Source organism: Silene latifolia, chromosome 10 (assembly GCF_048544455.1).
Source record: "Silene latifolia isolate original U9 population chromosome 10, ASM4854445v1, whole genome shotgun sequence".
NCBI classification, from domain to species: Eukaryota; Viridiplantae; Streptophyta; class Magnoliopsida; order Caryophyllales; family Caryophyllaceae; genus Silene; species Silene latifolia.
The window spans coordinates 13,110,681-13,124,941 of NC_133535.1; the positions used below are offsets into that span (position 1 = coordinate 13,110,681).

At 48.5% G+C, this 14,261-nt stretch overlaps 1 protein-coding gene across 1 annotated transcript; it reads right to left on the reverse strand.

Annotated features, from left to right (window-relative positions):
- Positions 1-12,800: 12,800 nt before the first annotated feature.
- On the reverse strand, positions 12,801-13,664 carry LOC141607118 (RNA polymerase II C-terminal domain phosphatase-like 4). The gene is made up of 2 exons (XM_074426477.1): positions 13,403-13,664; positions 12,801-13,270 (listed from the first exon to the last, which is right to left on the reverse strand). Exons 1-2 carry the CDS (start codon positions 13,662-13,664, stop codon positions 12,801-12,803), a joined length of 732 nt encoding a protein of 243 aa, XP_074282578.1.
- Positions 13,665-14,261: the final 597 nt, after the last annotated feature.

The following is a 14,261-nucleotide window of genomic DNA, read 5'->3' on the forward strand; positions in this document are numbered from 1 at the left end:
GAAGACGACTCTAAACAAGTAAAGATCGTGCATATGAGTATCTGACAATATAATAGCATTGAACCATGCTGTCTTTGATTGGTTGTAATAATTTTCTCAACTTCATATAATGTTGATCACCGTTAACAAGGCAATTATCGACTTTATTTTCATTATAATCGTTTATAGATAGTCTGTTTATTGATGTGATAGATACACACCAAAATATATAAACATGTATTATGTATTGGCTAATTTTACTAATCGATCGGAATAATTGTATGCAGTTTTTTAGTCTACAAACAGAGATATCTTACTTGCAAGCACACCTGACCATAACCTTAGAAGTTCTACTACGGTGAGGGTAGAACTTCAACCCCAACGTCGGGCCGCCCTCAACCTATGTTGCTGCCACATCAATTTTCGATTTCAGTTGATTGAAACATACGTAGTTAGCTTTGTAATTTTGTGTTTGTATACAAAATATATATGAAACAAATTAAACATCAATTGAAACTGTTATAATAGAAGCGATAAAAGATAAATAAATAACGATAAAGAAACAAAAAACACGCAGATTTATGTGTGTTCCGGGTATGAATTCCGAAGTAGGTTTGTTTACCACGCTAGCTTTGTCGAATAATGCCTCTTCTAGCCTTGACTGCTCTCCTCGGCCTCTCCTGTAACAATGAGCAAACTGAGGGCTTGGCTTTATGCCAAGCGTACTCACTCCGACGCTCAAGTCAGTGAACTTATTGTGATTAGGTAGTATGTAGCTTGATGACGTGTATTGTAGAGAGATGAGAGAGATAATACCAATTTAAGTGGTTCTTAGGTTAGATTCTGGATCCCTTCCTCAATGAGGATTGAGGAGTATTTATAGACTTTCACCTTTTGTCACGTAGTGGCCAAGTGGGCCAAGTGGCGTAGCAGGTGGAAAGACTGATCTACCCTCGGCCGAGAGACCTATGGCAGGCCGGCGAGCCTGGTTGACTCCGTGCCGAGGGTTCTTGGATATGAGTACGCGGGTATGGGCCCCGGCTGGTAGGTTGCCATGCCGAGATCCGGTGGGCAGCCGAAAGGTGCATCGGCCGGGATGTCTAAGTCATTGGCTTCTTTGTGGATATCTTTGACCTCGTTCAATATGTTGACTTGGTCACGGAGCACGAAATATGCCCCATCAATTTGCCCCCGGCGTAGTCTATGCCGTGGTATGGGCTCCGATGTATCTTTGAGTGTATATTCGTGCAAGTGAAACTTTTACGCGCCCGGCTTTTTCTTCCTCGGCTTACTTACATACAGGCCGTACCGTATCCCCCCTCCACATGGATGTGTAATGGACATCAAAATGTGGAAGAGAAGGTGTTCTTTGGCGGCGGACCCAAGGTTGAGAGTGCGGTGTATTTTTGATTGCCCCGGCCGTCTTTGCCTAGCTTGGTTAGTCGTGTTGCCGGCGGAGAATAGATACTTTAGGAGTTTTGCTTTGAGGAAGATGAATAGGCAAAGGGATATGAAGGGGGCGTGTTGAAGACGCTTGTTCTTGTTGCTTTGATTGACGTTCAACTGTTGCGTCGATTGACATTCCGTGTACGCATGCCTGACATGTGTCTCTTCGTTGATTGGCTGACGCTTCATGGGCTGCGTTTTGATTGGTCCTCCTTTATGGGCCTTTGCCTATAAATACGGATCTCCGAAGTGAAATTGGTTAATAATTTCATTCATTCTAAAAATTTTCTTCTTTCCAAAATTCCAAGTCTTTCCCTCTCTTCCGATCTTCAGACTTTTTACGTCGGCGTAGCACTTTTCTTCAAGGTAAACCAAAAACCTTTTCAACTTTTTGTTTTGTTTAAGTAATTGTTGTGAACCATGTCTTCTACGATGCCGGTCCCAGATGCCGTGCGCCGGGGGTTCCCCGTCGCGTTTTGATGAGGAGGAGGCGGTAGCCGCAATTCCGTTAAGGTCGAGGGCCCTAGGTCTCCTTCCCCCGAAGTTGACCGCAGAGTTCGGGAGCAGCGGTGGGAAGATGATGTCGATGATGAGGGAAGGAATCCTTCCGGTGCGGAGAGGGCGACAGTCTTGCATCATTACGATGTCTGCACCATCGGCCCTAATCGTGCTTGGACCGATGGGCTCGCCCGCCGCTCGCTCAATTTTTCAAGAGCACTTCTTTTTTTTTGGCGAGGGGTACAACATTGTCATCCCTGGAGAGGTCGGGCCGTCTGTTGCCCTCCCCCTGGTCACATCGGCGTATATATGAGGCACTTGGAGTATGGTCTCCGGTTTCCTCTCAATATGTACGTCTCTTCCATAATTCAGGCGATGAACGTTGCGGCGGCGCGGCTTCACCCTTTGGCCGTTAGGACTATAGTTGGCTTCGTGTGGGTGTGTCGCGGGGGGTGATCCCAACGGTAAACTTATTCCGCCGAATTCATTTTCTTCGAATGAATGTTCAAGGTGGCCGGGGTGGTATAGCGTCCCGGTGACCGAGCCAGGCTATCTCACCGTGCCTAAGCTCACCTCTTGCAAGGGCTGGAAGGAACGGTGGGTGTATGTCGAGGTCCCGGATGATTATCCGTTGCCTCGGTCTTTTCAAAGACCACGTTAACTTGCGGTGCGAGAGCAAAGGGGAGCGTGAGAAGATGATCCCCAAGGGCAAGAATAAGATGGACGCCGGAATGTCTATCTTAATGAGGACGAGAAGCGAGCACCGAAGCTTTTCGAGGTCGATGATGATGGGGCGCCGAAGGTTTGGTTGCCCCCGACGCAAGTCATCTTGATGGACGAGCCGCTTTGCTATGTCGGCCTCATACCGGCCCTAGCACAGGTGAGTGGGGTCGGTGTGAGGCCCATTTCTCGCTTTAATGTTTTTCGTTGTTTGCTTCCCGACATGTCCCTTTGTCTAAGTTTTACTTTGTTTCTTTTCTGAGCACTTTGGTCCCGTTACATCGAGCAACTCCTCGAGAAGATGGGGCTGGACAAAGACGGAAACGTTAATGAGAAGAATCCGAAGGTCGATGTGCATGACCGCCGTCCGTCGCCTACTGACCTCCTGAAGGGCTTGGACGAGACGGCGGCCCAGGCCAAGGTAGCTGCTGCCTTGCCTCGCCGGGTCCGAAAAGCCAAGTCTACGGCGGCGACGGTGTCAACCTCTATTCCGCCTCCACCGAGGTGGAGGTCGTTGACATTGTCGACGGAGAGGATTCCGATCTTTGAGGATCTCCACTTAGGCGTAAGAGGAAAAGATCTCCCCATGCCACCGATGCTTCTGCTTCCGTCGCTCATGTTAATGCCAGCGCCGAGGAAACGGGTCAACCGGCCAAGAAGAGCAAGCCCTCCGGTACAGGTCTAACTTGCGGCTCAGATTTAGCCGGCTCATTAGATATACCTGATGACCGGCTCTCTGGTATGTCCATGAACGTTGACGTGGACTCTTTGGTTGAATTTTTTGTAGATCAACCGGCGCAGTCTGTCCCAATTACTGAGCGGCGAGTTGAGAAGAGGCCTATGCAGACGGCGGGAAAAAATGCCGACTCCGTACTCGCGTCGATATCCAACGACCGGCTCATAGCGGAGGGTACAAAGCTGAGCAAGAAGGTTGGGATTTGGTCCGAACTGGTCGGCTCTCGTATTAGGGAGCAAGAAAAGGCCTTGGCCGAGACGGGACCGTTGATAGAGCAGCTGAGGCTCGATGTTGTTGCCGCAAAGGGGGTGGCCGGGAAGGCTAAGCTTGACCTCCTTGCTGCACAAGCGCGGGTCGAGGAAATTGAGAAGCTGCTGTCGGCCGAGAAGGCCAAGGTAGAGGCTGCTGATTCTGCCGCCGCCAAGTTGAAGGAGGAACGGGACAGGTACAAGGGCGGCTACGACGTTGTTGTCGCCCAAAGGGAGGAGTCGAAAAGGGCGTATCGGCTCCAAGCGGAGTCGCATAGGGAGACTAGTGCTATCCTTGCTCAAAGGGAGAAGGATATTGAGACGCTTCAAAGCACGATTCTCCCTCGCATGTGTGCTCAGTATAGGGACCTGACCGAAGAAGCTTTCAGGGAGGTGATAGATGAGGTCTATCCGGATGGCTCCTTTCTGTGGACAAAATTTGACGAGCTGTTCGACGATAGGCTCGAAGCTAAAGAGAAGGCTGCGGCGGATAAGGCTGCCGAGGATGCGAGGGCCAAGAAGGAGGAGGAGGCGACCGCCGCAAAGGCGGCCTTTGCGAGAGAAGACGAGGGCGGCCAAGGAGGAGTCCGCTAGATCGAAGGCAAAATGAGGATGCTAAGGTCGCTAAGAAAGTGCGGCGGATAAGGCAAACCGAGGATGCTAAGGCCGCCAAGAAAGCCGAGGATGATAAGGCTGCCCGGATCGCATCTAAGTCGCTCACCGAGGGTAACGCTGCGATGGCGGTAAGGGCAAGCGAAGAACAGGCATAGGGAGACGGGCGGTCGTCACCGGGCTCACCCGGCGTCTCGGATAGCTTCACTATTCGGGGCCATCTATTAAGCCTTTTCTCCCTGCCATCCTTTTGGCGCTTTCAAAGAACCAGTCCGAAACCTTTTGCTTTTTCTTTTCCTTGTATTTTGTAAGACCTTGGTAGGTAGAGTCTTGGCTTATCCCAAAGGGGACGGCCGTCGTCTGTGTTTCTCCTTCTTGTAACTCGTTATCTTTTTCTTAATGAGAAATTGCTTGCTTTGCCTCTGGCTTGGCCGAGGCCTTTGATTTATTCCTTAACTTGTCTTCTTGCGTTAATTAATTGAGCGCTTTTCGTTTTTACCTTTGGCTTCAGCCGAGCGCTTTAGAATGCGTATCTCAACCGTGTTTTAACGTCTTCAAACTCGGTCTTAATTTGCCGAGGCGATTGCGTTAATTAATTGAGCGCTTTTTCGTTTTTACCTTTGGCTTCAGCCGAGGCAGTTTAGAATGCGTATCTCAACTGTGTTTAACGTCTTCAAACTCGGTCTTAATTTGCCGAGGCGATTCGTTAATTAATTGAGCGCTTTTTCGTTTTTACCTTCGGCCTGGCCGAGGCGGTTAGAATGCGTATCTCAACTGTGTTTAACGTCTTTAAGCTCGGTCTTAATTTGCCGAGGGCGATCGCGTTTCACTCGTCTCTTCCCGGCCAGATTCACGGGCAACGGAGTTTACGTTTTGACCGCCGTTGAACATATGTTAGCATATCGGCTCGTCCCCCCCGTCACTCCGTTAAAGGCCGGGATGATCGAGGTTTTGCTCTGTCTGCTTTGTACATATGTTAGTATGCCTTCTGATTGGGGTGGATTAACACTTTGATGAAAAACTTGGATGACTCCTCATTAGATATGAATATGTATTGGGGTGCCAACAATTGTTTTGGGCAACTCATTGTTATACAAAGTATTTTCTGAGATTGTCGGTGTTCCAATGGCTCATCAAAGGTACATCTCCCATGTCCGTCGGCCGGTATGTACCCGGCCTCATTTCTTCAACTACCTTGTAGGGACCCTCCCGATTGGCCGTCAACTTGCCATGGATGTTTCCTTTGTTGGTGGCACTGACTTCCTTAGGACCGGATCTCCTACTTTTAAGTCCCTTTTGTGGACTCTTCTTGTTGTAGGCCCTTTTCATTCGGCTCGATATCTTTGCTAAGTTGAGGCGTGCCGTATCTCGGCTTTCTTCGACCAGGTCCAGGGAGGTTCTTAGGCCTTCCTCGTTTTCATCTGGGTTAAAAGTGGCCGTTCGAATGTTGGCACCGTTGCTTCAATCGGCAGGATCGCCGGACCCGTAGACGAGGTGAAAAGGACTGTACCCCGTTGCTTCTTTCTCCGTGGTCCGGAGGGACCATAGAACGCCGGGTAGCTCATCGGCCCATCTTCCCTTGAGGTCTTCAACTGTCTTCTTCAAGCCGTTGAGGATCGTTTTATTGGCCCTCACTTTGTCCGTTGCTGCTGGGGGTGGCGGACGGAGGAGTATGCAAATTTGATGCCGAGTTCTTCCAACCAGCTCATTATTGTGTCACTCCAAAATTCTCGGCCATGGTCGAACACCATGACTTGGGGTAACCCAAAGCGAGTTATGACATTTTCCCAGATCACCTTTCTTACGGCCGCCGCAGTCTTCGCAGGCACTGCTACGGCCTCAACCCATTTTGTGAAGTAGTCGACGGCAACGATTAGGAACTTTCTTCCTCCGGATGCCGTTGGAAATGGCCCTAGTAGATCCATTCCCCACTGTGCAAAGGGAAGGGGATTAAGCACTGGTTGCAGGTCTCGGGAAGGTGCGTGTATCACCGGAGCGTGCATCGACGATTGTTGCACTTTCTGGTTTTGTTTCTGGAATCTTCGAGCATGGTGGGCCAGAAGTAGCCGGCTCGGAGAGCTTTGTGGGCTAGTGTTCTTGCCCCCATGTGATGACCACAGATGCCTTCGTGTATCTCTGTCAGTATTAGCTCTGCATCGGCTGGACCGACACATTTCAGGAGTGGCCTTGTCACGGACCTCCTGTATAACTCTCCTTCAAACACCAAGTACCTTGCTGCGATCCTCTTTATCTTTTGCGAGAGGTTGCGGTCCCCTGGTAATTCTTTTGACAGTTTATACCTCTTTATCGGAGTCATCCATGTCGTCTCGGCTTCCACGTCGCACCATGCCGATGGTTTCGTCAATGCTTTTAGCGTTCTCGATGTCCACCAAAGACGGTTGGTGATATTCTTTATGGTTGAACCGCGCGCTTTGAGAGAGCGTCGGCCCGGTTGTTCTCGGACACTGGGATGTGTCGCATTTTGAATGACTTCAATTTTGAGGTCTCGGCTTTTACCTTTTCCAGGTATCTTACCATCCCCTCGTCCCGAGCTTCGTACTCTCCTTCGTATTGGTTAGTCACCAAGAGAGAGTCATTTTCAAAATGATGTGTTATGCCCCGGCGGCTCTGGCTAACTCAACTCCGGTTATCACCGCCTCATATTCGGATTCGTTGTTTGAGGTCGAGAAGGTAAACTTCAAAGCGTACTCGAACTCGTCCCGTTTGGGCCGATGATAAGGATGCTTGGCTCTGAGCCGTTCGTTGTGGAGGATCCATCGGTATATACCTCCCACATGCCGGGACACGATTCTTCCCGATACGTGCACTCGGCCAAGAAGTCCGCGCCGCCCCTTTATCGAAGGCCTCGGTTTGTATTGAATGCCGAAGCCAGATAGCTCCACTGCCCATTTGATAAGTCTGCCTGACTGTTCGAATTTTTCCAATGCTTTTTCCAACGGCTGGTCGGTTAGGACCGTCATGGGATGTGCGTCGAAGTAGGGTTTCAACTTCCTTGCGGCAACAACCACGGCAAAGGCTGTTTTTTCAATCAGCGGGTAGTTTCTCTCGGCGGGCAACAGTGTATGGCTGATAAAGTAGATTGGGTGCTGCTGCTTGTTTTCTTCTCTGACGATTACGGCACTGACCGTGGCCGAGGTTACTGCTAGATATAGATATAGTGTTTCCCCCAGCGTCGGTCTGGACAGGGTCGGGAGAGTTTGCAGATGAGCTTTCAGTTGTTTGAAGGCTGTGCTCTGTTCCTCCCCCCAGCAGAAGTCCTTATTCCCCTTTAGCACTTTGAAGAATGGGGTGCTCTTGTCGGCTGACCGAGAGATAAAACGGGCAAGGGCCGCCATCCTCCCGGTCAGTATCATGACCTCTTTGCGATTCCTCGGCTCCGGCAGGTCTAGAATTGCTCGCACTTTCTCTGGATTGGCATCAATTCCCCTGGCGCTAACAAGCACGCCGAGGAATTTGCCGGCCCGGACACCGAAGTTGCATTTTGTAGGGTTAAGCTTCATCTTGTACTTCCTTAGTGAACAAAATGTCTCGTGTAAATCGGCTAAGTGCTCGCCGTCAGACTTGCTTTTGACAATAGCATCGTCGACGTAGGCCTCAATGTTTCGCCCTTTTTGATTTTGGAATATTTTGTCCACCAATCTTGTGTAAGTCGCGCCGGCATTTTTCAAACCAAATGGCATCATTTTGTACATGTAGGTGCCGTGTATGGTGATGAATGCGCATTTAGGCATGTCTTCCTCTGCCATGAATACCTGATGATATCCTGAAAAGGCGTCGAGCAGGCTCAGCATTGTGTAGCCTGCCGTTGCGTCTATTAAGCTATCTATCCGAGGCAAGGGGTAGCAATCTTTCGGGCATGCTTTATTAAGTTGCGTAAAGTCAACACACATCCTCCACCCCCCTGATGACTTTTTAACCATTACAACATTAGCTAGCCATTCAGGGTATGTACAAGGGATGATAAAGCCTGCATCTAACAACTTATCAACCTCGGCCTTGATGGCATCTTCCTTTTCGGCCGAGGAGTTTCTCACCCTCTCGCTTCACGGGGCGAGCGGCGGGAGTACGTTCAACTTATGAACGATGACTTCTCGGCTTACACTGGCATCTCGGCGGTGAGTACGCAAAGACGTCTTTGTTCCTTCTCGGCAGTCTAGGAGATCGGCCCTGAATTTTGGTTCCAGGCCGACACCGACAGTCACGGTGCGTCCTGGATCAATCTCTATCTGTTCGGTCTCAGCCCCTCCGACCATGGCGACGTGGTTGGTGCTCATCGGTTCGTCCTCCTGTCTTAAGGATGGGTTCTTCCCTTTTTCCTCTTTCTTTGCCACTTTGAAGGATTGCATGTTGCATCCTCTGGCCGATATTTGGACGTTGACCACCTCGTCTTTTTCGTTCTTTGAGACGAGTTTATGAATCTCCCCGCGGTCCGAGACATACATCAGTGTCAGGGCCCGGATGGACATTACAGCATCGACCTCACTCAGGGTGACACGACCGATGAGAACGTTGTATGCGGATGAGCCGTCGATGACCACGAACTCGGACATCACATTCTTGGCCGCGTCGGACTGGCCGAACATCACTGGTAACTTGATAGACCCCAGGGGGACCAAGCCTGCCCCGGAGAAGCTGTACAATGGGTTGGTGCACGGGCTAAGGTCCGCAATTTTCAGGCCGAGCCCTAGAAAGCACTCCCTGAACATGATGTTTGTGTAGGCGCCCGTGTCAATCAGGCATCTCATGACCAGGTGGTTAGCTATGTCTAAGTGGACTACGAGTGGGTCGCTATGTGGGGCGATGACTCCTTCGTAGTCCTTCTTCCCAATAGTTATGTTCGGGATGTTGGAAGCGCGGGCCGCTGTAGTGGGCACGAAGTTGACGGCCTGATACAGTTCGTTCAGGTGCCGTTTGTGCCCGTGAGCGGATCCGCCGTTCTCGTTTCCCCCGATGACAACATGAATTGTTCCTATCCGTTGAAAGACGGATTTTTTATCTGAGCCACCGGTGTTAGTCTTTTGGCCTCCGGCAATATACTTGCCGAGGCTCCCTTTTCGGATCAGATCTTCAATGGCATTCTTCAAATGCCGGCAGTCGTTGGTTAAGTGACCGGTGTGGCCGTGGTACTCACGAGATGTGCTCGTGTCACCGTCCCCCCTAGGTTTGGGGGCCTTTCCCACTTCTCGCCCCTCGTTTCGCTCGGGAGAAGACCTCGGCGGCCGATACGACCAGGGGGTGTGATCCTTGTACTTCTTATGGTAGTACGGACTGAACTCCCCCGGCGTCCGCCGGGTTCTCTTCTGGCGGGCTGTCGGTCCGCGACCTATTATTGTCACGGCGCCCTTCGTCCGGCTTGTCCTCCCGGTGGCTCTTTCTTTCGAGTGCCGGCCTCGCCGTGGCCTATCCATATTTTGTGATAGTCTTCGACCTTAATGGCCTGTCGGCCAATTTCTGGCGGACTCAAGGCTCGATCCACCGCACACTTGATGAGCTCGTTTTTCAAGTCCCCTCTGGGGAGGCCTTTCATCAGTGCGAAGGCCGCTAGTTCGCTGTTCAGCTCCCTAATCTGCTGAACCCTGGCATCGAACCTCTTCACATAGCTTCGGAGTGACTCGCCTCCCTCCTGCCTGATGGTCAGGAGATCCGACGTCTCGACGGCTCTCCTTTTATTGGTAGAGTACTGGGCCAAAAACGCGTCTCTTAGGTCGGAATAGGAGTATACCGACCCATCGGGTAGCCCCTTGTACCAGCTTTGCGCCATTCCAACCAAGGTCGTTGGGAAAATTCGGCACCAGACCTCGTCAGGTTGCTCCCACACCGACATGTGAGACTCGAAAGCCTCGGCATGATCGGTTGGGTCGCCCTCTCCTTTGTATGATATAGACGGTAGCTTTAGCTTTGGCGGCACTGGTCTCTAGGACGTAGGCACCGAGGGGTCGTCGACCACGTGTCTAATGACACGCGGCGATCGGCTCCTCGCATCCCTAGTCCGGCCCCTCTCCCCGTGGCGGGAAGGGCTTCTTCTCCGACTCGGTGAGTCGGACTCCTTCTTCGACTACGGTGAGTCGGACTCCTTCTCCGACTCTGGTGAGTCGGACTCCTTTCGCTCGTCTGGGGCATGCCTCGCGGGCGTCGCGGCGACATCGTCCTTCCGCGAGTGCGGGAAGGGCTTAGTTCTACCACCGACACCACGGGCTCCCCGCGTCTTGGTAGGCTCGGCCTCTCTTAGTGCTTCGTTCGGGTTTCTCGAGTCACCTTTTGGGCCCTAGCTTCTGGACGGGTCCCGCCGCTCTTGTCGGTGTGACAGTGTGAGCGGCGCGGCCGACAATCGTCCGGAGCGCCCGACTTTCTTTGCGCATCAACCACACGCCCCATGACGGTGACCTGGTCGGCGGGCGGCGGCGTATCGGCATTATTGGCATCCCGAACTCCGGTTGAATTATCCGGTTTGGTGGAGGGCTGCACAACTCGAGTGTGTGGACGGTATCCTCTGGGTGGAGGGGTCTTGATTCTGAACACTTCTTGTTCTTTTGACATCTTCTTAGCTTTTTGGGTGGGTTTTTTGTTTTTTTGTTTGGGAATGACTAGCTTCTAGTATCTGTTTTTCCCACAGACGGCGCCAATTGTTCCGGGTATGAATTCCGAAGTAGGTTTGTTTACCACGCTAGCTTTGTCGAATAATGCCTCTTCTAGCCTTGACTGCTCTCCTCGGCCTCTCCTGTAACAATGAGCAAACTGAGGGCTTGGCTTTATGCCAAGCGTACTCACTCCGACGCTCAAGTCAGTGAACTTATTGTGATTAGGTAGTATGTAGCTTGATGACGTGTATTGTAGAGAGATGAGAGAGATAATACCAATTTAAGTGGTTCTTAGGTTAGATTCTGGATCCCTTCCTCAATGAGGATTGAGGAGTATTTATAGACTTTCACCTTTTGTCACGTAGTGCCAAGTGGGCCAAGTGGCGTAGCGGTGGAAAGATCGATCTACCCTCGGCCGAGAGACCTATGGCGGCCTACGAGCCTGGTTGACTCCGTGCGAGGGTTCTTGGATATGAGTACGCGGGTATGGGCCCCTACCGGTAGGTTGCCATGCCGAGATCCGTGTGGGCAGCCGAAAGGCTGCATCGGCTGGGATGTCTAAGTCATTGGCTTGCTGTGGATATCTTTGACCTCGTTCAATATGTTGACTTGGTCAGCGGGCACAGAATATGCTAGGGGTGAGCAAAACCGGATATCCGATCCGGATTTCAAAACCGGATCGGATATCCGAATTTAAAATTATCTTTTTTCGTGATCCAGATCCGATCCGAATAATTCGGATATCCGAAAATCTGGAATCCGAAAATTCGGAAATCCAGATTTCGGAAACCGGTTTCGATCCGGATTCAAAAGTTTAGAAAAAATTTCACAAGTCTGTATCAGTGATAAATGAAGATCGCCTTTTTACTGGAAACATGCTCTTCACCAGCATCATTATCTTCAAGATCGATGAATCTCGCATCACTATTGTCATCATAACTTGATGTCATCTGCATAAAATGAAGAAAGAAAATAGAGATTTGCATCATAAACAACTGTAAATAATCATCAAGCTATAATCACATAGAAAACCCACAAGTAACTAGAAGAATGCAGCCGAAAATAAGAATCGAAAATCAGGATAATAGTACTCCGTCTGATCGATTGTCGAAAATAAGAATCTATAATCCGTTACTTTGAGTCGAAAATAAGAATCGAAAATAAGATTAAACACAATCGAAAAACAAGAATCGAAAATCAGGATAATAGTACTCCGTCTGATCGATTGTCGAAAATAAGAATCTATAATCCGTTACTTTGAGTCGAAAATAAGAATCGAAAATAAGAATCGAAAATAAGATTAAACACAATCGAAAATATGAATTACCTTAGTGATGAACTTATGGTTGATGATGATCGATTGTCGATTTGAGATGAGCGATTGATGATGAGAGATTGAGATCTGAAAGAGAGTAGGAGAGGATAGAGATGGTCAGAGGAGGGAGGCGTTACTTTGAGTGTTTGATGATTGTTTAGGGTTTGTACAAAATAGAATCTGTGTATGAGTGGTTTCTACTTTCTAGTTTTCTACTCTTTTCAATTTTTATTTTTTACGGTTTTTTTTTTTTTTTTTTTTTTTTTTTAAAAATCCGGATCGGATCCGGATATCCGGTTTTAAGAAAATCACAATCCACATCCGATCCGTTTTATTCGGAATAAACCGGATCGGATATCCACTTTAAACGGTATCCATATATTCGGAATATTTTTTTCGGATTTCGGATCGGATTCGGAAAAAAAACCGGATCGGATACTTTTTGCTCAGCCCTAGAATATGCCCCATCAATGTGGGAAAAAAACTTAGAAAGTTTATATAATAAACTCGACCTAATACAGAATGACCTAGAAAAGACCTAATACAGATACCGTTTAGGTTTCTGGGGTGACAAACAAATTCAAGACACAGACGATCCAACATAAACAAAAACAGTACCTTTGTAACTAGGGTTTGAATCAATCATCTTAATTTATTCGAAGTAGTTGTCTAACATCTCTACGGGCAACGTTATTTTGGTTATTTTGATCAAAAAACCTCGTATGAACATTTTTCAAAATACTCCAAACCCTATCTAGGTCTTGATCATCGTCGTGATAATTCGAAGGAGGGGCTTCCCCGTCATCTTTGAAGAACTCATAGCGTTTAATTTTGATGACGTTGCGTTGATCTGCAGTCGCCCAATTATCCGCTAAATCGTCAACAATTAACGTAACTTGTTGATGGGATAAGACGAACTCGAGAGATTTTGTACCTTTCTTGGTAAATTCGGCCTGAGCGATGACCCTTGAAAAGCGAAACAGGCCGGATTCAAGTATTTTCGCAATCTCCTTAGCGTAATTGTCCTTCGACATTGTGTACATTGTTAAATCGAACAATTCGGTAGCCTTTTTGAGGAAATCAAGAACACCGGGCCTTAACTTGACGGAAAACCCCCCTTGCAAGATTTTGTAAACGTCATCATTAGACGATAATGATGACGTAGACGGTGACGACTTGGACTTGTTGTTGTTTTTCTTCTTCTTCATGACATTATTTTGATTTTGATTATTATTTTGATTTTGGATGCCGTGAACTAGAGTATTATCAAGATCAAGAACAAGACGAAGCTTCTTACGGAGCAAGAGTTTATCAAGATCAAGGTCACGGAGACGCCGAATAGCGTCGACAGTGAGGTATAAGTCGGGAGAGATGTAGCGAAAGAGAAAAGTGGCGGGAATGTTATAGTCGACGGACTTCTTGCAAACGGCGCATCGATTGTTCTTGAGGAAAGCCAGATGTAGACATGCTTCATCCTCGCCATTACTTAGGGCTGCTAATATTTCTTTCATTCTCTCTTTAAACTCTTTTTTGATTCACAAAATCACAATATTTTTGATGTATGATTTTTTGTGGGTACATGTTCCTTTATATAGGAAACGATGCACGGAATATACAACAAAGCGATAGCGGCGGTGTTTTAGGAAAGTTAGACGAGTTTTGGAAACTATTAACCTTCTCTATTGCACTTTGCACCCAAGAATTTCCTTATTTCGTTGAGCCAAACCTAAGTTTAGGGAATAGCCCGTATAATTTAGCCCACCTAATCATACGAGTGCATGACCATTGAGCCCATCTCCGATTAGAGCTATTCCCAGGTCGTCCATCTAGGGGTGTTAACGAGCCGAGCCGAATTCGAGCTTGGTCTTGCTTGGCTGGTGCTCTCGAACCGGTCTCGAACTTACCCGAGCTTGTAAAAATTGTGCTCGTTATCAAGTTTACGAGCTTTAACGCGAGCTCGAGCCAAACTCCAACTCAACTCAACCTTATATTTAATTGTTGAATTTTCATTTTTTTTAATCGATATTTCAATAACAAGGCTTGATGGTTTTATATACAAATATTGGAAAATCAATGAGACAATTTTTATGTGTGATACAAATATATAA

What these genes read in the sequence shown, in the direction of transcription:
- LOC141607118 (XM_074426477.1), bottom strand. Translation starts at nt 13,664, where the DNA reads ATGAAAGAAATATTAGCAGCCCTAAGTAATGGCGAGGATGAAGCATGT. An exon ending in TGATAATACTCTAGTTCACG is followed by an intron (nt 13,271 to 13,402) that starts GCATCCAAAATC and finishes AAATCTTGCAAG; the next exon opens with GGGGGTTTTCCGTCAAGTTA.